This window comes from Engystomops pustulosus, chromosome 1 (assembly GCF_040894005.1).
Source record: "Engystomops pustulosus chromosome 1, aEngPut4.maternal, whole genome shotgun sequence".
Taxonomy (NCBI): domain Eukaryota; kingdom Metazoa; phylum Chordata; class Amphibia; order Anura; family Leptodactylidae; genus Engystomops; species Engystomops pustulosus.
In genome coordinates this window covers 13765801-13791329 of record NC_092411.1, presented here as the reverse complement: position 1 = coordinate 13791329, position 25529 = coordinate 13765801, and the positions used below count along the sequence as shown (strand labels likewise).

Sequence of the window (25529 nt, the reverse complement as noted above, 5' to 3'; positions counted from 1 at the left end):
CACTCTCCTGTACATTACGTATCACTAACATCTCACTTAGTGTAATGTCTTCTGCAGAGAGAGGCTTGCGACACATGTGCCAACCACGACATTCAGTGCTATCGTTACTGGTATGAAAACACTGTGCAATGTGAACTAACCTTGCAATGGTGCGTACAAGTTTTAGCCATCTGGAAAAGCGCTCAAATCGGTGACAGTTCAAGCCGGACCTCCTTTCAGTCTTGGTGATGAGGGTACTCACTTCAGAACGTATCTCAGGATCGTTGTCAGGATCTTGGAGACTGAAGACGTCTTCGTCAGATGCTTTTTTATTCTCCTTCAGCAAGAACTCTGGACCTGTCAACCAAGAAGACTTGGCAAAGGCGCTAACAGACGATGGTCTGGTGGCACAATCTGCAGGGTTGAGGTTAGATGACACATAGTGCCATTGTTCAGTGTTGGAGGATTTTCTAATCCTTTCTATGCGGTTACTGACATAGACATAGAAGCGTTTAGTCTGATTGTTTATATAACCTAGGACAACTTTGCTGTCAGTGTAGAACTGAACGTCATCCACATGAATATCAAGCTCATGATGTATAAAGTCTGCAATTTCTGCAGCAAGTACTGCGCCACACAGTTCAAGTCTTGGGATGGTGTGCTCAGGTTTAGGGGCTAGTTTAGCTTTTCCGAACAGAAATCCAACATGAACGTTATTGGAATTGTCAATTACCTTCAGGTAGGCAACAGCTGCGATGGCCTCAGTCGATGCATCTGAGAATATGTGGACTTCCCTTCTCTGGCTTGTGATGAGAGATGCTTTAGTGTAGCAACGTGGTATGTGAACCCTGTCTAAGGCATGAAGGGATTCTTTCCAGGACTCCCACTTTCTCTGCTTGTCATGGGGCAGTGGAGCATCCCAGTCCTTGGTAGTCTCTGAGAGCTGTCTTAGTAGGAATTTTCCCTGTACAGTCAAGGGTGCAACAAATCCCAGTGGATCATATAGGCTGTTCACCACTGAGAGGACTCCACGTTTAGTGAACGGTTTGTCTGTACAATTGACCTGGAAGCCAAGAGAATCATTTAACAAGTCCCATCTCAAACCCAGACTTCTCTGAACTGGAGGGATGTCTATGCCTAGGTTCAAGTCTCTGAAATCTGTTGCATGATCACTGGGCTGAAAGGCTTTCATGACAGCAGTACTGTTGGAGGCAATTTTGTGTAACCTCAAACAAGCTTTAGATAACATACCTTGTGTCCTTTTTAGCAGATCTACGGCCACTTCTGCTGTGGGCAAGGACTTGAGCGCGTCGTCCACGTAGAAGTCTCTCTCGACAAAGTCACGAGCGTCTTTGCCAAACTCTGACTCACCATCAGAAGCAGTCCTTCGTAGGCCATATGTAGCAACAGCAGGTGAAGGACTGTTACCGAACACGTGCACCTTCATACGGTATTCAATCATTTCTTTGCTAGTGTCATTGTCTCTGTGCCATAGAAACCTGAGGTAATTTCTGTGGTCTTCTCGTACAATGAAACAATGGAACATTTGCTCAATGTCAGCAGTAATGGCAACTGATTCCTTTCTGAATCGCATAAGCACTCCTACCAAGTTGTTGGTCAGGTTTGGACCCGTTAGGAGAACGTCATTCAGGGACATACCATGATGCTTGGCACTGGAGTCAAATACCACCCTGATCTGGTTCGGTTTTCGTGGGTGATATACTCCAAAAGAAGGAAGATACCAGCATTCTTCATGTTCTTGCAAAGGTGGAGCTGGCTCTGCGTGGTCCTTGCAAAATATCCTTTCCATAAAGGCAACAAAGTGACTTTTCATCTCAGGCTTGTTCCTTAACGTACGTTGCAAGGAGATGAATCTGGATAATGCTTGTTCCCGATTGTTAGGAAGCCTGGCTCTTTCAGCCCGAAAGGGTAAGGGTGCAACCCAATGGTTAGATTGATCCTTGAAGCATTCACTGTCCATTATTTTGATAAACTCTTTATCTTCTATGGACGAAGCTACTCTGTTGTCATCTTGTGTTGTGCGAAACACTGATCCTCCTAAGTCATCATAAGGTGTAAGAATGATGTCTGGTGCCTTATGAAAGTTAGAAAGATGCTCCTTTACCTCATAATGATGAGGACATGGCCTAAAGTGAGTTGTGCGACCATTATTGAGCACAAAGGTTTTGAAGGAGTTCACTTGAGATGGTCTAAGATTCTTATCCGAACACACATTGCCAATGATTACCCAGCCTAGATCAAGTCTTTGTGCATATGGGGCATCATCTGGGCCATTGCATTGTTGACGTACCTTATGAACTCTCAGAATGTCTCTCCCGAGCAAGAGAAGGATGTCAGCATTCAAGTCCATCGGATGGATCTCTTTAGCCAGGTGTCTCAAGTGGGAATGATGATAAGCAGCTTCAGGAGTAGGAATTTCCTCTCTGTCATCAGGTATCTGGTCACATTCAATTAACGTTGGTAGGGATATGTGGATATTCCTGTTAATTGGAGAAATAATGTATCCAGTGGCTCTTCTGCCGAGGGTCTCTACTTGTCCAGAACAAGTGTTAAGGGTGTATGGAATTGCTTCTCCCTTTATACCGAAGATTTCAAAGAACTTGGGTTTTGCTAGAGACCTGTTGCTTTGTTCGTCTATTATGGCATACATCCTGATGGCCCTTTCAGGTTGCCCTTCTGGGTAGACACTCACCAGACACACTTTGGCACAGCACTTGGAACCATTTTCCTTGCCACATACTTCCATGCAGGAGGAGGAGACAGTGGTAGTAGCTGAAACTTGAGCTGGTGGCTCCCCGCCATGCACTGTGAGGGCCTTAGATGCTGCTTGAATTTGTGGGTTGTCAGGAGAAGGGGTAGGATGCATGGCTACAACATGTTTGTCACTACCGCATTCAGTACACTTGATGACAGCCTTACAGTCTTTAGCGAAATGGTTTGAAGAAGCACAACACTTGTAACATACTCCTAGTTCCTTGAGCATGTCTCTGCGTTCTTGCAAAGTCTTTGCCCTAAGCCCACGACATTCTTTCAGTGGATGAGGTCTTTTGTGTATGGGGCACATACGGTTAGGGTCTTTGTCTTTATGGACAGGAGCGTCATGTCTAGTGTTGTAGGATGCAGTCAATGGTACGTCTGTCTTCCTAACAGACACTGTTCCTCTTAAGTCTCTACGTTTGCTTGTTTGGTTTTCATACCTTGAGCATGATGATGAAGCTGGTAGAGTAGATTCTGTGAAGTCAAAGCTGGGATCATTCTTCTTCCGAGCTTGGTCGCTGATGAATCTGGAAAAGTAGGAGAAGGGTGGAAAAGACACATTGTGTTCTCTTTTGTACCTGGAGCCCAGATCTGCCCATTTTTCTTGCATGCCATATGGTAGCTTGGACACTATTGGGTTAACACCGTGAGCCGTATCAAGGTAACTCAGTCCTGACAGACGTGGATCTGTTTTGGCTAACTCCAATTCCTTTAATAGGTCGCTTAGGTCTTGAAGCTTGCGGTTGTCCTTGTTGGTAATCTTTGGGAAGATATGAAGTCTCTTAAATAAGGCACTTTCTATGGCTTCAGAACTGCCATAAGTTTGCTCAAGTCTTTCCCATGCTGCAGCAAGACCTTCCTGCGAGTGGCCCACATGAACTGCTCTCAATGTCTTTACACGTTCTGCAGAATCTGGGCCTAGCCACTTAACTAGCAAGTCGAGCTCTTCCTTGGCAGTGAGGTTAAGATCATTGATAACTGCTTCAAAGGTGGATTTCCAGGCTCTATAGTTTTCCGCATGGTCGTCAAATTTTGAGAGACTAATGTTTATCAGTTCTCTGCGCATCATATATCTGGCAAAGTCCGACATATCTGATCTCCCACCTTGTGTCACCAGATTACCTTGCCATATCCCTGGGGCATGTAGATTCTCTGCCATATGGGGCTGAGATGAATCAGGATGAAATGAGGTAGCATAAGGGTTAAGCGGCACTTTAGTCTCAGGATGATCCACTCGAGTGATGCTAGAAATTACCTTGTTCTGGGTAGCTGGCGTCATCTCATACTTTACAGGCATGGCCGTGTGGTAGGTTTGAAATTGTGCTGGAGATGATTGTTTTAGCACATAGTTGGCAGTGCGGTCATCTGGGTCTTCCACTTCTGCAGGGATGGAGCAGTCATGGTCAGTAACTTGGACTAATGCTTGCTCAAGAACTTTTAGCTTGGCTAAGGCGGCTGCTTCCTCCTTTTCCATTTGGAGAATTTTCAGTTGGGCTTCTGCCTCCGCTTGTCTTTTCACCATTTCTGCTTCTTTCTTGGCAAATGAACTTCTGACACTAGCTTCCTCTGCATCAGCACGGATTTCTATAATCTTGTCGTGTAATGCAGACCTACTGGAGCGGGAGGTTCTGGAAGATGATAGTGTATGTTTGGTTGAAGTGGACCGTTGAGATCTTACTTCTTGCAAGTGTGCAATGCGAACTTCTGCCTTATTTTTGGCATCTTTCACTATGGTATCCTGTGTATGAAGTAAAGTCTCTCTCTTGGCTAGCTCTGCTGTGGCATCATCAAATTCGGTGTTACTCAGGAATGTGATGTACTTTGCACACAGCCGCTGGTAGCGATCATAGGTGGTAGATAAGCGATTTAATGTTGTGCCTAATTTGGCTGCGTCACTGTCATAGCGTGAGATGGCTGCTACACAGTGTTCAATTCTTTGCCATAAATCATCAAGATTATCACAGAACTCTTCCTTAATTACTTCAAAGTTCTCTCTGATCTTTTGTGTGGGTTTGGTAACACGCTTAGATCGTACAATTTGTTCTTCCTGGAACACAAACTCTGTATCTTGCACATCTGTGGGTCTGGTAACAGGGTGCACTTTGCTAGGTGCAGTGACAGAGGATTTTATAGAGCCTTTTGTAGACATGTTAATCCTTGTCAATGTGGTACTGTCTCTTTAAGGTGGGGTTGCAGCTTGTTCACAATGGTGAGGAAGCCACGTGCTGCTAAGATGGCGGCAGCTCTATTTGCTTGCTTGCAGACTATGTGTGGATCTTGCAGGAACTGCAGATTCAGCTGTGTTTTGACTATTCTGCCACAGATATACGCTGGAGAAGACCCTGATAGGTTGTGAGTGCAGTCTCCGTATAAACTGGATGGTAGATAGTAGAACTCACTGACATTCATTCCACAGCGTTGCCATTTGCATGAAGGGAGGATGCAATGGATGTGCTTTAGGTTCAGTTTAATGCCTTTACCTTAGAAATGACATGCCATGCGGTCAAAACACATTGCTACTGCACAGTGAAGATGAACATGTCTGCTACAGTCACAAATGGAGGACAGCATGAAGAAGGAGGAAGTGATGTCACAGAAAGAGGAGGAGAAGCTGGGTAACAGTGCATGATGGGATAGCTAGCTTAAAGATACAGCAAGCAAATTATCCAACAATAAAAACTTTGACCACTGGGTGGCAGCATGCATAACATGAGTATGAACATATCATTGCAGACTGAATGTACAATACAAGACCAATAACAGCATGGGCAATATTACAGGCTGTAACAGCATAATAATAACATCTGCCCGGTTTGGACCTGTACTCACCTGTATAATAACATCTGCCCGGTTTGGACCTGTACTCACCTGTATAATAACATCTGCCCGGTCTGGACCTGTACTCACCTGTATAATAACATCTGCCCGGTCTGGACCTGTACTCACCTGTATAATAACATCTGCCCGGTCTGGACCTGTACTCACCTGTATAATAACATCTGCCCGGTCTGGACCTGTACTCACCTGTATAATAACATCTGCCCGGTCTGGACCTGTACTCACCTGTATAATAACATCTGCCCGGTCTGGACCTGTACTCACCTGTATAATAACATCTGCCCGGTCTGGACCTGTACTCACCTGTATAATAACATCTGCCTGGTGCTTGTTGCTTTCTCTGTTTTTATACTGTTCACATTTTTCTATTTCAGTGGCTAAAAATCCCATTACCTTCAGCTGCCAGTAGAGGGAGCTCTAGGGATTCCTGAATACAACTTGCTATTTGGGCAGTGCAGGAGTGTAACGCAGTTAAATAATCATAGTATTGTGTGATTCTCCATGCAAGAGAATAATGCTGAGTTGTAATACCACACACAACCTGTAGAAAGGTGCGGCGCTGTTTGTGGAAAAATAAACTGTGATGTTTTTATCACTTTCCTGAACAGCTTATATAACATTTTGTTGCACTCATTTATAGACTGCATTAGGGTGAAGCTGGGGGGACACAGTACAGTGCAGTTGTGTGATGCCCCCTAGAGGTCACATGGAATAACGTTTCATACCCCAGCTGATACTATGAAGGATGCAGTTTTTTTGCAATACTTTCCTCAGTAGCTGGAATTTCTGTACAAAGAGAAGAAGAAGAAAATATTTATCTTAATGAATCACTGCAGGGTCACGGCCGCCTGAATTGTTCTTTTATATTTGAAGGGAAATTATTTAATTTCAAAGCCGTCGGTGATGAGTAGGGAGAAGCGGAGGCGTATATAAAGGCTGTGAGCGACCCAAACCATGGCCCAGACCATGACCCAAACCATGACCCAAACCATGACCCAAACCATGACCCAAACCATGACCCAAACCATGACCCAAACCATGACAGATTGTTTCACTGGAATTCCAGCAACTTTCCTATTCAGCTGAGAAGAACAAAAATCCAAGTGAATCAATACATGGATGAAATGGGAATATTATAGGAATATTGGCTACTGTGGGGATCAATATAATCACAGTGTCCCCCACAGTAGCCAATATAGTCATAGTGCACCTCACAGTAGCCAATATAGTCACAGTGCACCTCTCAGTAGCCAATATAGTCACAGTGCCCCTCACAGTAGCCAATATAGTCACAGTGTCTCCCACAGTAGCCAATATAGTCACAATGTCCCCCACAGTAGCCAATATAGTCACAGTGCACCACACAGTAGCCAATATAGTCACAGTGTCCACCACAGTAGCCAATATAGTCACAGTACACCTCACAGTAGCCAATATAGTCACAGTGCACCTCACAGTAGCCAATTTTCAATGCCCCCACAGTAGTCAATAGTTCCAGTTCCCCCTTCAGCAGCCATATGCCCCACCCAGCACTCACCCAGAACTTCTACACTGCCCCCAGTAGCCATAGTGCCCATTCAGGAGCCAAACTGCCCATCAAACAGCCACAGTGCCCCCCACTGCCCCCCAGTGTGTCACATTCCCTCTCACAGTAGTCAAACTTCCCATTCAGGAGCCATAGTGTACCCATACTACCCCCCAGTAGCCACAGTGCCCATTCAGTAGCCAAAGTGCCCATCCAGCAGCCACACTACCCCCCAGTAGCTACAGAGCCGCTCCAAGAGTTACAATGCTGGTTACCTTTTTACGGGGGGAGCTGTAGTGTGCTGGATACCTATATACTGGTGAGAGGAGGGCTTCAGTGTGCTGGGTACCTATAGACTGGTGAGAGGGGGCTTCAGTGTGCTGGGTACCTATATACTGGGGGGGGGTCGCGAGGAGGGCTTCAGTGTGCTGGGTACCTATAGACTGGTGAGAGGGGGCTTCAGTGTGCTGGGTACCTATATACTGGGGGGGGGGTCGCGAGGAGGGCTTCAGTGTGCTGGGTACCTATAGACTGGTGAGAGGGGGCTTCAGTGTGCTGGGTACCTATATACTGGGGGGGGGGGTCGCGAGGAGGGCTTCAGTGTGCTGGGTACCTATAGACTGGTGAGAGGGGGGCTTCAGTGTGCTTGCTACCTATATACTGGGGGGGGAGGGTTCTTCTTTATGAAATGCTATATACTGGGGGTGGGGGCTTCACTCCCCAGGTGCAATAAATAAATGAGGCTACCATCACATGATATATTTTTAAACACCTCACCAAACACATATTAGTTTTGTAACAGGTTTTTTGTTAACAATTATTACTATTGCCATAACACACGTGTGATATTGTCATCCATATTGACACTATAGGTGACTGTGGTATTTTTAGGGGCACAGTGTGGAGATGTTCTACATGGAGCTGAAAATATATCAACCATGATAAGTCACAGAGGGGAGAAGTAATGATGAAGTCCTCTTCTTGACGGAGCGGATGATCACCTGTGAGGTACTAGACGCCACTAATGGTTGTGTTATCGCTGGTAGCTTTTTGTGGCAACTCTGTAAGTAGCCACCAAAAGCTACTAGTGATAGTGTCACTGACTGACCACTAGTGTGTTAGGCAGCATCAGCCTGTGTAGTGTCAGTCCAGTGATCTGGTGATGAGGGGATGCTCTCAGCATTTTCTGATAAGGATGCAGCTGCTTTTTATCTTTAAATTCAGTGGGCCCACTATTGCAGGGGATCAGGGTGTGGGGAGGAGGGGGCAGCATTTTAATTTTCTGCCTCAGGCAGCAAAAAGGTTGTGTAGAGATCCGCAACTTCCCAGCAACCGTTTGTTGAGACAGGAGAATCTTATTCCCTGTATAAATGTAGAGCTAAGGGAGGGAACCAGCACAGTCTGCTGGGTCAGGTGTAGATGCCACAGAAAGGATCCACTGTCATAGTGATCAGAGTTATTATAGTGATCAGATACCCCCAGCATAAGTGCACAGAGATGGGAGAGAACCAGCAGAGTCTGCAGGAGGAGGTGAAGAGATCACATACTTCATGGCAGCAAATTGTAGAGAGGGGAGAGGATTCCCAACAGAGTCTACATGAGGAGGTGTAGAGGTCACATGCTTCATGGCAGCAAATTACAGAGAGGGGAGGGGACTCCCAACAGAGTCTGCAGGAGGAGGTGTAGAGGTCACATGCTTCATGGCAGCAAATTACAGAAAGGGGAGGGGACTCCCAACAGAGTCTGCAGGAGGAGGTGTAGAGGTCACATGCTTCATGGAGCAAATTGCAGAGAGGGGAGGGGACTCCCAGCAGAGTCTGCAGGAGGAGGTGTAGAGGTCACATGCTTCATGGCAGCAAATTACAGAAAGGGGAGGGGACTCCCAAAAGAGTCTGCAGGGGGAGGTGTAGAGGTCACATGCTTTATGGCAGCAAATTGCAGAAAGGGGAGGGGATTCCCAACAGAGTCTGCAGGAGGAGGTGTAGAGGTCACATGATTCATGGCAGCAAATTACAGAGAGGGGAGGGGACTCCCAACAGAGTCTGCAGGAGGAGGTGTAGAGGTCACATGATTCATGGCAGCAAATTACAGAGAGGGGAGGGGACTCCCAACAGAGTCTGCAGGAGGAGGTGTAGAAGTCACATGCTTCATGGCAGCAAATTACAGAAAGGGGAGGGGACTCCCAACAGAGTCTGCAGGGGGAGGTGTAGAGGTCACATGCTTCATGGCAGCAAATTACAGAAAGGGGAGGGGACTCCCAAAAGAGTCTGCAGGGGGAGGTGTAGAGGTCACATGATTCATGGCAGCAAATTACAGAGAGGGGAGGGGACTCCCAACAGAGTCTGCAGGAGGAGGTGTAGAAGTCACATGCTTCATGGCAGCAAATTACAGAAAGGGGAGGGGACTCCCAAAAGAGTCTGCAGGAGGAGGTGTAGAGGTCACATGCTTCATGGCAGCAAATTACAGAGAGGGGAGGGGACTCCCAGCAGAGTCTGCAGGAGGAGGTGTAGAGGTCACATGCTTCATGGCAGCAAATTACAGAAAGGGGAGGGGACTCCCAAAAGAGTCTGCAGGAGGAGGTGTAGAGGTCACATGATTCATGGCAGCAAATTACAGAGAGGGGAGGGGACTCCCTGCAGAGTCTGCAGGAGGAGGTGTAGAGGTCACATGATTCATGGCAGCAAATTACAGAGAGGGGAGGGGACTCCCAGCAGAGTCTGCAGGAGGAGGTGTAGAGGTCACATGATTCATGGCAGCAAATTACAGAAAGGGGAGGGGACTCCCAACAGAGTCTGCAGGAGGAGGGGAAGAGGTCACATGCTTCATTGCAGCAAATTATAGAGAGGGGAGGGGACTCCCAGCAGAGTCTGCAGGAGGAGGTGTAGAGGTCACATGATTCATGGCAGCAAATTACAAAAAGGGGAGGGGACTCCCAACAGAGTCTGCAGGAGGAGGGGAAGAGATCAGACATTGCCCATTATCGACAATATTGATGTAATATGGACTGGATAGAACTGTAGCAAACTCTCGGCTGTGAGAAGTGCCTGAATTTTCAATCTCAATGTAAACAAGGACACAAAGTATATGAAAAAAGTTGCAGATTTTTTTTTTTAGAAAGCCCCTTTAAGACAATGTAGTTGAATAAAACTTCCCAGAACACATTGTGACAAGTGACAAGCTCATCCCGGCTACAGCTCCGTGTTCTTGTAACCCTAATTGCTTCCTTTGATTCACTTTTTCCACTGGTGTCTTCTTAAGTCAAAACTGTTTACAATCCAAGACCCGGCAGCACATGTCACTTGGCTCCAGGACTCTCACATTCCCCGAGCTGCAGGATCTTCTTCATCAGAGCTCAGAAAATCCATCTAATCCCATTACACATGTCCCAGTCTATTAGGTGGAGGAGGAAATTGAATTTCTGTCCAGAATCTTAGAGGCGATTGCTTAGAAGATCCTGGTGATAATGGAGCTCAAGAAAAACTCATTTCCAGCGGCTCCGCACAGTCTCCACATGTGAACTCCGTAATAGAGTCATCATGGATATGATTTCATCATTTACTGACACACAATATTAATCTTCAGGAATTAAATATTGAAATGTATTCAACTTCTGTTCTGAAACTTGAAGCAATGATACATTGTGCCACCGCTGAGTGTCTGTCACACTGTGCAAGCGCCAATATTCACTGAGCAAAAGTTTCCATCGTTTGTTATTTGTCGGATTCTATAGTCCTGTGTTCTACGTTCTGTGGACCAGCAAATTACAGAGGCCTCCGGTGAAGCCCAAGTTTCAGATTAATGGGGCCAGATGTTCAAGACGAGGCACTGCTGGCTTGGGACCTTGGGACCAGGGACCTTGGAGGGGGTAGGCAGAGGGCTTGCTGGCGTTGTCCCCCAGAACCTTCCATGGAACCAAAAAAAACATTGTCCTTGGGCAGGTCAGGGTTCCAGGACTAAGTCTATAGGGAGCATGACCTGAATCTGCAGCCTAAAGCTTGGAAATTTGTAGGGATATGCAATTTGCTTCCTGGAGTTGTCCCACTGAACCCACTTAACCCAGTTTGTCCCACTGACCGTTCTATGGACCAGAAAGTTTGATAAAAGAAAAGCCACTGTTCAAGGTCAAGGTTCTAGGACCCAGGGTATGGGGAGCAGGACCTGGTACTGCAGAGACCTTGGATTTATACAGGGTCTGCTTCTCTTAGTCACAACACAGGACCTAGTAAAGCACAAGTTCTGTGTAGGATGATTCTAGGTAGTAGCTGCAGTCAGGGACCTTGATGGGATAGGTTGTCTACTATTTTTGGTTACCTTGCGGAATCTAGCAAAGCAGAAGTAGGATGAGTCTAGGTCCTTAGCCTGAATCTTTCAAGGACTAGAAAAAGTGATCAGCATCGTTAGTTGGATCACAGGTCTAACAGATGCGGCCGCGCATCCTAGTTCATGGAGCGATGTGCACCGGGGTGGTTTTCCGGCCACATCGCTCCAGTTACAGTGCTCGAGCGGACGCTTCCGACCGCATCCAGCACTATTTATTGACGGGCAGGAGCTTCCTGTCTGGACGGATGGAGGCTCTTGCCCGACTGCCAGTGGCGTACCGACTGCGGTCACCATTGAGACGGTCGCCCGGGCCCCCCCCGTCCGATGGGCCCGGTCTCAATGGTGACCGCGGTCGGTACGCCACTGTACCAAAGAATAAGTAGGATAAGTCTGAAAAACCAATACAATGGCTCCATGAGGTCCCTGGCTATGGAAAGCTGTATCAGGTTCCAGTCCACCTATCTGCGGTCCTGGAACACTGAACATTGCTTTTCCCAGTGTACTGAGAGTGAACGCAGTGAAGTTGTTCTAAATTTCTGAGGTCCTAGCCCGTGGCCAGTAGTATGAGGTCCCTGTCATCACATAAGGAGTCCTGGAACTCCCTGGACTAATTTTTGCTGATTGCATACATACAATAGTCTCACCAATGGGACCACCCATAAGCCCCTATGCAAAAGCTCATTTTGGGTAGGCTGTTCAAACACCGTACCCCTTGTCACGGTCTGATGACCATCATGATATGAAGGATTGTAATGTTTTCCAAATAATTATTAGCTGATGTGATCTAAGCTCCTGAGCTCCCTCTAGTGGCCAAGACATGCACAGATAAACTGATAATGTAACTATGAAGAGGACATGGAGCTTTGTGCAGATTGTTTGACCTCTGAAGACATGAATCCTTTTGGAGAAAGTTTTTGATTTGCAAAAGTTTTCTTTTATTTCACATAATATCCAATGAAATCAAGCGCAACATTTGTAAACTTTAGTGTAACAATCAATATAACGTACACAGGACGGAATAGGACGGAGGATAGGGGAGGGGCCAAGGACATAGACGAGACATCTACAGTACTACATAATACCCATTGCATAATATATATATATTCAATACAATGCAAAGAGAAGCCACAGACATAGATACAGTAAAGATAATGTATTCCAATTATTTACCAAGATCTGAAAAATTCTCTAGAGGTTCTCAGAGCTGAGCGTTTGGCACAGTTGTGTCCAGTGTACAGTCGTCCTCCTCCTAATTTTGGGTTGTTCTTTACAGGTCTTTACCCCAATGACTCCAGTGGGTGGGTCCTAGAATAATGATGATGTCACAATTTGGGCAGCAGCCAATCACTGATTGTAATAGTAATCGGTTATTGCATCATTATGACATCATCACCGGAACAGGAAGTGGGAAACGGGGATGGAATGGGAAATGTTGCTAGTGATGTAGAGGAACAATTGTAAATTGACAATTTAAGTTACTTACATGTGGAGGGAGGGGGGAGAACTTTTAAATTAAAGTTTTATAAAATACTTAATTTCAACAATTTTAAGAACATGTTTTAAGACCCTTTGATTGTCACATGCTGATTGGATGCGCAGGTTGCACGTCCTCAGACCCCCGACTCGTGATTTATCTGTCCGCAGCTGTTGTTGACTTTTGTTTGCCCTTTAAAAGAACCTGCTGAGTGTATTTTGGGAGCCCGGTGTACAGGAGTGTGTCCTGTGCCATGGGGATATCATTTACACCGGACAACTTGACTCCAATTTTGTTACAGAAAATGCTTGTAAAGAACCCGGCTGTACAAAGGAGCGGCCAGAGGGTCAGGAACTGGGCACAGAACGGAATTTACTAGAAACCAAAAGGGGGCGCCAGTGTAGATAGGTGTAGATAGGCTCATTTTAAAAAAAACAATTACCACCAATCAGAGCTCATCTTTGGAAAAATGAAAGCTGAGCTCTGATTGGTTCCATGACAGTCTTAATAATTGAGGCCTACGGAAATTATATTAGAAATTCTTAAAATATTACAATTTAGAGCTCGGTTACCAGAGATGAAACCTGATAAAAATGATTTTCTAGATAAAATGGAAAAAATAAATGTGTCTCCAATTTCCAATACATTTCTTTTAGAAAGGTCTAAGCAGATCATAGGTTGTGCTGTTACTGAGATCCTCAGCAATCAGCAGTGATCGATGGAGGAACCTGACTCCAAGTGTTAAGTTTCCCTGCAGTGCCACCACAGGAGAAGTCAGGTATTACAATGTTGCCTCTTAAATCAGTGGGTTATTCATTTATTACACAGATATGATGGGTCCTCCAGAGATATGTGCACTGTAGCGTCTCTCTCTCTCTCTCTCTCTCTTAAAGGGTATGTATAATTTCTATTTGTTTTAATTAGTGGGGCTCCAGGTGCATATTCCCCCCAATAGCTAAAACAAAGTCCATCGACCCCTTTATTTTAACAACTGATCAGGCTCTCAGTATCCAGACTCACATCAATCGAAACGTATGGCTTGTCACTATTACAATGAACACCTATAGATCTGACCCAACACCCCAATCCTTCATCATGTAAAGGCTACAGTGCTCCAATTCAAGTCAATGGGACGTGGGTGCAGTACCAACCGTAGCCACAACCTTATGTGTGGCGCTATGTCTCTATAAACAATGTTGCGGAGCTATAGGCTATTGCATAATTACTATGGAAGATTCACACCCTGTGCAGCCTGCATTTGTCGTAATAAATAGGTGCGTCACCTTCATCCCTCTACATACTATGATGTGGACTACAGTCATTACACACAGTGTAATCATTGTTATCCCCTGTATCCATCACGGGTGTATACAGACTTAGCTAATTGTTACCTTTCAATTACTATATCCTTTCTAGCTCCTTGTATGGGAGTGGCCGATTCTATAATTTCAGTATCAGGACTGAGGGAGCTCTATCACTCTAGTACCAGGACTGAGGGAGCTCTATCACTCTAGTACCAGGACTGAGGGAGCTCTATCACTCTAGTACCAGGACTGAGGGTGCTCTATCACTCTAGTACCAGGACTGAGGGTGCTCTATCACTCTAGTACCAGGACTGAGAGTGCTCTATCACTCTAGTACCAGGACTGAGGGTGCTCTATCACTCTAGTACCAGGACTGAGGGTGCTCTATCACTCTAGTACCAGGACTGAGGGTGCTCTATCACTCTAGTACCAGGACTGAGGATGCTCTATCACTCTAGTACCAGGACTGAGGGTGCTCTATCACTCTAGTACCAGGACTGAGGGAGCTCTATCACTCTAGTACCAGGACTGAGAGTGCTCTATCACTCCAGTACCAGGACTGAGGGTGCTCTATCACTCTAGTACCAGGACTGAGGGTGCTCTATCACTCTAGTACCAGGACTGAGGGTGCTCTATCACTCTAGTACCAGGACTGAGGGTGCTCTATCACTCTAGTACCAGGAATGAGGGAGCTCTATCACTCCAGTATCAGGACTGAGGGAGCTCCTTCACTACAGTACCAGGACTGAGGGTGCACTATCACTCCAGTACCAGGACTGAGGGTGCTCTATCACTCCAGTACCAGGACTGAGGGAGCTCCTTCACTACAGTAACATGAATAAGGGAGCTCTATCCCTCCAGGACCAGGACTGAGGGTGCTCTATCACTCTAGTATCAGGACTGATGGAGCTCTATCACTCTAGTACCAGGATTGAGGGAGCTCTATCACTCCAGTATCAGGACTGAGGGAGCTCCATCACTCCAGTATCAGGACTGAGGGAGCTCCTTCACTACAGTACCAGGACTGCGGGTGCTCTATCACTCTAGTACCAGGACTGAGGGAGCTCCTTCACTCCAACAACATGACTGAGGGTGCTCTATCACTCTAGTACCAGGACTGAGGGAGCTCTATCACTCCAGTACCAGGACTGAGGGACCTCTTTCTCTATACTCCAAGGACTGAGGGTGCTCTATCATTAGAGGAATAGACATGAGAGACCTTTTCTTCTATAAAACCATTAAAATATATCCTAACATGGAATTTGTCACCAACAATCATCATGGCTATACATGCGTGTCGAGCACTACATATCATACAGTCACTGGCTATACAGAGCGAGTCAAATGTCCCAGAAAAATGACAAAATGACATATCTGAGCCCTCCAGCATGTAATGGGTGAGGAGGGACTATCTTAATGCCATAACTGGAACCCGGCAGCCATCTTGAAGGCCGCCATATTGGATAAAGGACAAGTTTTTCCATTGGGAAGGTAAAAACTTGTAAAATTCAGCATCAAACAGAAGAATTGTCTCATAAATCGAGATTCTCCAGAGATTGTCACGCAGGTTTTTAATAAATGGATCCAGGGCCTTTATTTCTATGTTCAGCACCATGGACAACACATCACGCAACAACACAATGGGGCAGATTTACTTTCCCGATCCAGAGGAGATCCCAAAAGTGCATTGACAATGCACTGTGCCGTGATTCAAGAAGATCATGCGCCCGATTTGCTGAATGTGTCGCTTCCCCGCTCAGGTCCGCCGGAGTTCACCATCTTCCTCCCGGTGTATGTAAGTGTATGGCTTGCGAAACAATTTTTAACTTAAATCCCAAGGTTTGTCCGAATCCGTGGTTTGTCCGAATCCGTCAGCCCGATTTGTGTCGCATGAAAGCCGGCATGATCCGATCGGGTGCGACACAATCACCTACTAAATACCTGTCCCAGGGGTGGGATCCCCGAAAACGTTGGAAAACCTGATGGAAATGCGGTCACAGGACCCGTAGTAAATAAGCCCCATACAGGCTCGTTTTTTATGGGTCTTGGATCGCACTTTTGTCGGACTGTTTTTCGGAATTTATGCAGCTTTGACAAGTATGTAACAGGTATCTGCGATCGGATTGTGTTGCATGTCATCGGATTTTGGCGCAGCTCCGCTGGCTTCTATGCAACAGAAATGGGGAGGGGGGTGCTGTCAGACAATCCGACTGATTCGTACTTAGCGCGGGATTTAACTTTCAAATTGTGTTGCAGGACAATGCACTTACACTCACCGGCCACTTTATTAGGTACACCTGTCCAACTGCTCGTTAACACTTAATTTCTAATCAGCCAATCACATGGCGGCAACTCAGTGCATTTAGGCATGTAGACAGGTCAAGACAATCTCCTGCAGTTCAAACCGAGCATCAGTATGGGGAAGAAAGGTGATTTGAGGCCTTTGAACGTGGCATGGGTGTTGGTGCCAGAAGGGCTGGTCTGAGTATTTCAGAAACTGCTGATCTACTGGGATTTTCACGCACAACCATCTCTAGGGTTTACAGAGAATGGTACGAAAAAGAAAAAACATCCAGTGAGCAGCAGTTCTGTGGGCGGAAATGCCTTGTTGATGCCAGAGGTCAGAGGAGAATGGGCAGACTGGTTCGAGCTGATAGAAAGGCAACAGTGACTCAAATCGCCACCCGTTACAACCAAGGTAGGCAGAAGAGCATCTCTGAACGCACAGTACGTCCAACTCTGAGGCAGATGGGCTACAGCAGCAGAAGACCACACCGGGTGCCACTCCTTTCAGCTAAGAACAGGAAACTGAGGCTACAATTTGCACAAGCTCATCGAAATTGGACAGTAGAAGATTGGAAAAACGTTGCCTGGTCTGATGAGTCTCGATTTCTGCTGCGACATTCGGATGGTAGGGTCAGAATTTGGCGTCAACAACATGAAAGCATGGATCCATCCTGCCTTGTATCAGCGGGTCAGGCTGGTGCTGGTGGTGTCATGGTGTCTTTGGGCCCCTTGGTACAACGCCACAGCCTACCTGAGTATTGTTGCTGCCCATGTCCATCCCTTTATGAGCACAATGTACCCTGTAACATCTGATGGCTACTTTCAGCAGGATAATGTCATAAAGCTGGAATCATCTCAGACTGGTTTCTTGAACATGACAATGAGGTCACTGGACACAAATGGCCTCCACAGTCACCAGATCTCAATCCAATAGAGCATCTTTGGGATGTGGTGGAACGGGAGATTCGCATCATGGATGTGCAGCCGACAAATCTGCGGCAACTGTGTGATGCCATCATGTCAATATGGACCAAAATCTCTGAGGAGCTTCCAGCACCTTGTTGTATCTATGCCACGGAGAATTGAGGCAGTTCTGAAGGCAAAAGGGGGTCCAACCTGTTACTAGCATGGTGGACCTAATAAAGTGGCCGGTGAGTGTACATGCACCAGGAAGAAGAAGGTGAACTCCGGGGACCTGAGCGGGGAAGCGACACATGCAGGATATTGGGCGCACAATCTTAGTGAAACGCAGCACAGTGCATTATACACGGACAATGCACTCTAGCGGTTGCGTAAGTGAATGTGCCCCATAGCTGTGCATCACAGGGAACGTTCCTGGTTGTTGTTGCAACTTTCAAACCTTCAAGAAATATTACAGATCTGATTGCGACAATCGATTTGATACAATTCTTCTTTGATATGTTACATGACCACCTTCATATTGGAATAAAAATCCCTTGATTCCATTTTCGTGGTTTTCGAGATGGCCTGAAAGAAAGAGCCCCTCGGCCATTACTTTACGGGGTATCAAATATGTCATTGTCCCTTTCATTTCTGAAGTGAGGGGTATGCTAGGATTTTTAACTCACCTTGTAAATCAGTATGAAGACACTACTTACCATACAGTCACTATCTACAGATCAGTATGAGGACACTACTTACCATACAGTCACTATCTACAGATCAGTATGTGGACACTACTTACCATACAGTCACTATCTACAGATCAGTATGTGGACACTACTTATCATACAGTCACTAGACACATTCATGTTCCTATATCCTTAGTCTATCTATAACATAGATCAGTGCATAATACTCATTATAATAGTACAGCAGCCAGCACTACGTCCATGTAGTCGCTGCATTGATAAGTGTCCTCTCCATGTCATCCGCGTCCTGCAGGAAATGGAAAGTCACATAGTACAGGACAGTCCAGTGGACGACAATGTCCGGCCAGACGCACCGCTATGTCTTCTTGGACTTTGTGCTCTGGCGATTCTTCCTAGAGGTGGACGGATTTGGTTGGGCTGTTTCTTTAAGGGGATTCGGCTTCTTCTGCTTTGGAGGGTTGGGTCTTAAGGATTTTAATCCGAGTATCTCGCAGTACTTGTTGCACTGGTGCAAGGCCTTGAACTGATCGATGAACGAGATGGAGCAGTTTCCTTTAAATCCTTTGTATCTGAAATGTAATGAAACATCGAGGTCATGAAAGGGTTCCAGAACATGGGTCAAGATACTGGGGATGTCCTCCTAGATTATGGGGCACATAAGATCCTAGGGGGCATGTGCTCAGCTCCAAAGTCATATCTATCACAGCTCACAAAGAGAGGGAGTTCCACACTATGAGCCAAAATATTTTGAAGGACATCAAAATACAATGCTACACTTATTATTGTATTCTTCCATTTATTCTCTAGCTTTTTCCTAAAGAATACATCCCAATTTTCCAATTAAAGTGAGGGCAAATTTGGCAAGTCTTGCACAAGTTTGCATAAAAGTGGATCACCTGGCTCCTCATGGGCGTTCCCAAGCAAGGCATGGGTGGGGCTTAAATTGCTTCTGAAAATGTGAATGTTTGGAGTGTGTATTAGCATGTCATAGTATAATGTTTGTGCTGTTGTGTTATATATATATGAGAGAGAGAGAGAGAGGATAGTATGGAAATGGCATTTATGTACCACGTTGCTGATTATGGCTACAGGGTATAAAATACAGAGGGTATAATATAATATCTAATTAAGGGAAAGTTTATGAAAATAAAAAGTGAGGTATTTTTGGAAATTTTAAGTAGTGGCATTCCTACATTGGACAGGGGTGTGTTTCAAAAAGTTCTATGAGAGTTTGGATGTTGGTATAATGGAAATATCTGTTTGTATGGAGCAAAAATCATCTGATCGTTCTGGATCCTGCTCAGGCCACTCCCAGCAAGCAGCTGGTGGCGGCCACTAGAGGAGAAATGTAGTATTACAGGATATCCTGAGTCGTGGATGCTGATGTGATTATAGTTTTTATGTTTACCTAAACAAAACTGGAATTTAGAAGAATGGATCATCCTCTAACAGCCACAGACACGGCTCAACCAAACCGACTGGAAATTGATACTATAGGTTGGTTATATTTTTGCGTAATTAAACAATTTTTTAAATATAAAATGAGATGAGATGAGAAACCTAATATCCAACACCTTCTTCACTACATAGACCACCAGGGATGCTAACAACTCCTCCACTGCCCTGGACCATCAGAATACATTGACCCTGTACTGACCGTTTAGGCTACCAGAAATGCTTAAATTGACCCCCCTGACTGTTCTTGGCCACCAGAGATGCTTAAGTAGGCCCCTAGTCTGTTCTAGACCACCTTAGATGCTTACATTGACACATGAAGTGTTCTAGAGCACCAGAAATGCATATGTTGACTGCTCTAGATCACCAGGGATGATAACATTGGCCCATTTACTTCTCATGACCACCTTGGATGATTGCATAAAACGTTTAACTGTTCTAGACCACCAAAGATGCTTACATTAACCCCCCTAACTATTCTCGGCCAACAAGGATGCTTACATAGGCCACCAGACTGTTCTAGACCATCAGGGATGATTACATAGCCCCTGTAACTGTTCTAGACCACCAAGAATGTTTACATTGACACATAAACTGTTCCAGAGCACCAGTAATGTATACGCTGATCCCCTGACTGCTCTAGATCACCAGGAATGCTTACATTAACCCCACTGGCTATTCTCGGCCAACAAGGATGCTTACATAGGCCCCAAGACTGTTCTAGACCATCAGGGATGATTATATAGCCCCTGTAACTTTTCTAGACCACCAAGGGTGTTTACATTGACACATTTACTGTTCCAGAGCACCTGTAACATGTACATTGATCCCTTGACTGCTCTAGATCACCAGGAATGCTTACGTTGACCCTGTGACTGATCTAGGCCACCATGTTCTGTTTAATTGTTCTCGACCACCAGAGATATTTACATTGCCACATTGTCTGATGTAGAGCAAGGGGAAATTACTTGACACAATCAATACCTTGATAACCATAATGAAATCATCCATAGACACCATTGTTGTTTTCACGTGGTGTTCTTGGGGACCCATGTCCTGGTGGACTCTGGGGTCCTACATCTGTCAGACTCCCAGCAATCACCAATCTCCCTTTCTATGCTGAGCCTCCATGGATGTTGTCATTAATTACATTACATCCGGCATCATCTCACGTAGGTCCAAGTGTGTAGCTATAGGGTACGGGGCAGCAGAGTGGACTGCGGTTCACTGGGAAACAGGAAAGGTATTCAGGCGGTTCCCAACTTAAGGACACCCGACTTACAGACGACCCCTAGTTAAAGACAGACCCCTCTGCCCACTGTGACCTCTGGTGACCTCTCTGGATGTTACTATAGTCTCAGACTGCAATGATCAGCTGTAAGGTGTCTGTAATGAAGCTTTATTGTCCCATTACAACAAAACAATTTTAAACTTAAAAAAAAAATTGTCTGGATCTACAATTATAAAATATACAGTTCCAACTTACATACAAATTCAAATTAAGTACAAACCTATGGAACCTATCTTGTATGTAACCCTGGGACTGCCTGGATCTGGAAAGCGTATAAACCGCCCTACACAGCGTTGGTGTTACTTCTGGAGTGATCCGGGAGCAGGGAGACACACTTTAACCCTTTACTGCTCTTTGACCAACCCCCGATATAGATACAAATTAATTCTAGAATACAAAATGAGATCTTGGTCTTCCAATGTGATTTCCAATAGAAAACAAACCCGAGTGTTGTCAGTGATTCACCCCATGGATGTTATCGAGAAGAGGTTTTAATAACTTTACTCCAATGAACGTGGTGAAGATTTGTGGAAGAAGTAAGAAATGTTCTCCGCATTAATGCGCCGTTAGGAGAGTCACGATTTTCCAGATTTAGAATGATACATCTCTGATTGTAAAAAGTGAATCCAACCTCCTGACAGGGAGGATGAGAACATAATGAGAGCTGTGAGCGATGGCTCGATAAAGACAAGACGTCTCGAAGGAACTGAACTTTCCTTTCTGTAGAGCCTGTGATTACAGTGGGAATCCTCCAGGGGGCGCTGAGCGGGGCACTTGGGTCTCTGGCCTCCAGCGGCCGGTACCCCGCCTGCTCCCATCACATGACACAGAGCGGAGACAGACCTTCTACCGCCAGACGTTACCTACCGCCTGCTAGGACTTCTGTCTCCTTTAAAGGTTACGAGACATTATTGTTATATTTTATGGGACCTAATTAACTTCCAGGAGCCTGTCACAGATATTACTGTATATTCTTCAAATATCTCCAACTGAAATAAAAGTTACTCTTGATGCAGTGTTTTCACTCCACAACCATAGAGTGGTATGATAAGGACTATATAGCAGTATTTTTGAGCATTATATGGGGGTATTATTTGGTTAATGCATATTAGGTTTGTTTGGGCTCTCATTGATGATATAATAAGAGCACTGTATGGGGGTGTTATTTGGGTACTGCTGTATAGTAGTATTGTATGGTCTCTGGTGGTATGGTTAGAACACTGTATGGTGGTATTATTTGGGTAGTGTTGTATAGTAGTATTGTATGGTCTCTGGTGGTATTGTTGGAACACTGTATGGTGGTATTATTTGGGTAGTGTTGTATAGTAGTATTGTATGGTCTCTGGTGGTATGGTTAGAACACTGTATGGAGGTATTATTTGGGTACTGCTGTATAGTAGTATTGTATGGTCTCTGGTGGTATGGTTAGAACACTGTATGGTGGTATTATTTGGGTAGTGTTGTATAGTAGTATTGTATGGTCTCTGGTGGTATTGTTGGAACACTGTATGGTGGTATTATTTGGGTAGTGTTGTATAGTAGTATTGTATGGTCTCTGGTGGTATGGTTAGAACACTGTATGGTGGTATTATTTGGGTACTGCTGTATAGTAGTATTGTATGGTCTCTGGTGTTAGAACACTGTATGGTGGTATTATTTGGGTACTGCTGTATAGTAGTATTGTATGGTCTCTGGTGGTATTGTTAGAACACTGTATGGTGGTATTATTTGGGTACTGCTTTATAGTAGTATTGTATGGTCTCTGTTTGGTGGTATTGTTAGAACACTATATGGTGGTATTATTTGGGTACTGCTGTATAGTAGTATTGTATGGTCTCTGTTTGGTGGTATTGTTAGAACACTGTATGGTGGTATTATTTGGGTAGTGTTGTATAGTAGTATTGTATGGTCTCTGTTTGGTGGTATTGTTAGAACACTGTATGGTGGTATTATTTGGGTAGTGTTGTATAGTAGTATTGTATGGTCTCTGGTGGTATTGTTGGAACACTGTATGGTGGTATTATTTGGGTACTGCTGTATAGTAGTATTGTATGGTCTCTGGTGGTATGGTTAGAACACTGTATGGTGGTATTATTTGGGTACTGCTGTATAGTAGTATTGTATGGTCTCTGGTGGTATGGTTAGAACACTGTATGGTGGTATTATTTGGGTACTGCTGTATAGTAGTATTGTATGGTCTCTGGTGGTATGGTTAGAACACTGTATGGTGGTATTATTTGGGTACTGCTGTATAGTAGTATTGTATGGTCTCTGGTGTTAGAACACTGTATGGTGGTATTATTTGGGTACTGTTGTATAGTAGTATTGTTTGGTCTCTGGTGGTATGGTTAGAACACTGTATGGTGGTATTATTTGGGTACTGCTGTATAGTAGTATTGTATGGTCTCTGGTGTTAGAACACTGTATGGTGGTATTATTTGGGTACTGCTGTATAGTAGTATTGTATGGTCTCTGGTGGTATTGTTAGAACACTGTATGCTGGTATTATTTGGGTACTGCTTTATAGTAGTATTGTATGGTCTCTGTTTGGTGGTATTGTTAGAACACTATATGGTGGTATTATTTGGGTACTGCTGTATAGTAGTATTGTATGGTCTCTGTTTGGTGGTATTGTTAGAACACTGTATGGTGGTATTATTTGGGTAGTGTTGTATAGTAGTATTGTATGGTCTCTGTTTGGTGGTATTGTTAGAACACTGTATGGTGGTATTATTTGGGTAGTGTTGTATAGTAGTATTGTATGGTCTCTGGTGGTATTGTTGGAACACTGTATGGAGGTATTATTTGGGTACTGTTGTATAGTAGTATTGTATGGTCTCTGGTGGTATGGTTAGAACACTGTATGGTGGTATTATTTGGGCTTTGTACGGTAGGGTGGGTCATTAATTGGATAATGAATAGTTATGGTTTAGTCTCTATTAGGTGGCATTATTAGTACACTGTATGGTAGTATCATTTGGCTACTGTATATCTGTATTATTTGGTCACTAATCACTGTTAGTGTTCTGTATAGTGGTAGTATTTGGGTACTGTATGGTAGGATCAAATAATGAATTAGTGGTATTATTAGAGCACTGTATGACATAATTGGTTACTGCACAGTAGTGCTTGGTCATTATCTGGTGGTACTTTTTTGAGCACAGTATGGGAGTATTATGTAGGTACATATAGTAGCATTATTTGTGGTATTGTCAGAGTGCACTGTATTGCGGCATTATTGGATACTTTATAGTGGCATTGTTTGGTCTCTATTTGATGGTATCATTATGGCAATGTATGGCGGTGTTATTTTGCAGCTATTGTATAACAGTAGTGGACGGTCACTTGGTGGTATTGTTAGAACGCTGTATGGTTCCATCACAGTACAGTCATAAATTGGCGGTATTATTGGATACTAAATCGTAGTATTGTTTGGCCTCTATCTGGTGGTATTATTAGTGCACGGTATGGTGGTTTCACTTGGCTACTGTATAGCTGCATTATTTGTTATTAGGGCACTGTATAGAGGTATTATTTGTTATTAGGGCACTGTATAGAGGTATTATTTGGGTACTGTATGGTAGGATTAAGTCATTATTTGGTGGTTTTATTAGAATGTTGCATGATGTTATTATTGGGTGCTGTATTGTAGTGTTTGGTCATTGTCTGGTGGTATTTTGTGAGTATTGTATGGTGGTATTATTTGGATACTGTACAGTAGTATTGGATGTGGTAGTCTGTGTTGTGGTGTTGTAAGAATCGGCTACTGTCTTGTTTAGCCATCAATTACATTCTTTGAGCATTGTAAAGCTTTGTTAGATGGGTTCTGGTATTGTAGTATTATTTTAGACACTAGTTGGCAGTATTATTTGAGCTGCTGTATATTTGGGGGCACAGCGGGGCAGTACTGTAGACTTTATATGCGGCCAATGTTTGTGTGTGGCATAGTGAGGGCATTATATGGTTTCTATATGGTAGTATGAGGACATGTAACATATATTATTGCAATGATACTAATGTCTTACTATAGCCTCCTGATAAAATATTGAGGAGATCTAATGAAATCTGGATAAAAGCTACAACACAGGCAGAGGCAATGCTAGTATGGACACCCCCAGACATAGGTGACATGCACCCTCAGCCATAGGGACCCTGCTGCTGGTTACATGTAGTCCCTCCGGTGCATGGATGTACATGACAGAGGAGATCCGCAGAGCAGAACGATTACCCATCATTACTCACTCACCCCTTGCCCATGGTTGCTATGCCAACATCGGTCAGCTTCATTCCGACACCTGCGGGATGGAAAAAGAGAATTTTCTATTAACCAATTTCCCTTGCATGTTACATCATGTTACCAGCGCAAACCTCTGCTGGTCTATCAATATATGTCCTAGGAAGGGGACAGACCCCTGCAGTATGAGAACCACTTGTGTCATTGATACATTGTTGACATATTATTGCAATGTCACAGTTTAGGGTGTTATATAGACACAATGGGGCTTATTTACTAAGGGTCCTGCGGCCACATTGGGACACGCATTTAGAAGGGGATTGTGTCGGATGATCGGACTCAGCGCGGGATTTAACTTTAAAATTGTGTCGCATCCAATGCACTTACATGCACCAGAAAGAAGAAGGTGAACTCCGGGGACCTGAGCGGGGA

The 25529-nt window shown here is 44.7% G+C and overlaps 1 protein-coding gene across 1 annotated transcript in view; it reads right to left on the bottom strand.

The window, feature by feature from the left end:
• Positions 1–12397: 12397 nt before the first annotated feature.
• The window catches only part of ALPK2 (alpha kinase 2), a 73517-nt gene continuing 60385 nt past the window's right edge, over positions 12398–25529 (bottom strand). Inside the window, exons 10-11 of the mRNA XM_072133491.1 lie at positions 25110–25158; positions 12398–18686 (exon numbers count right to left, since the gene is read on the bottom strand). Coding sequence (XP_071989592.1) covers positions 18473–18686; positions 25110–25158 — 263 coding nt within the window. The 3' untranslated portion in view covers positions 12398–18472. The remainder of the gene's footprint in view (positions 18687–25109; positions 25159–25529) is intronic.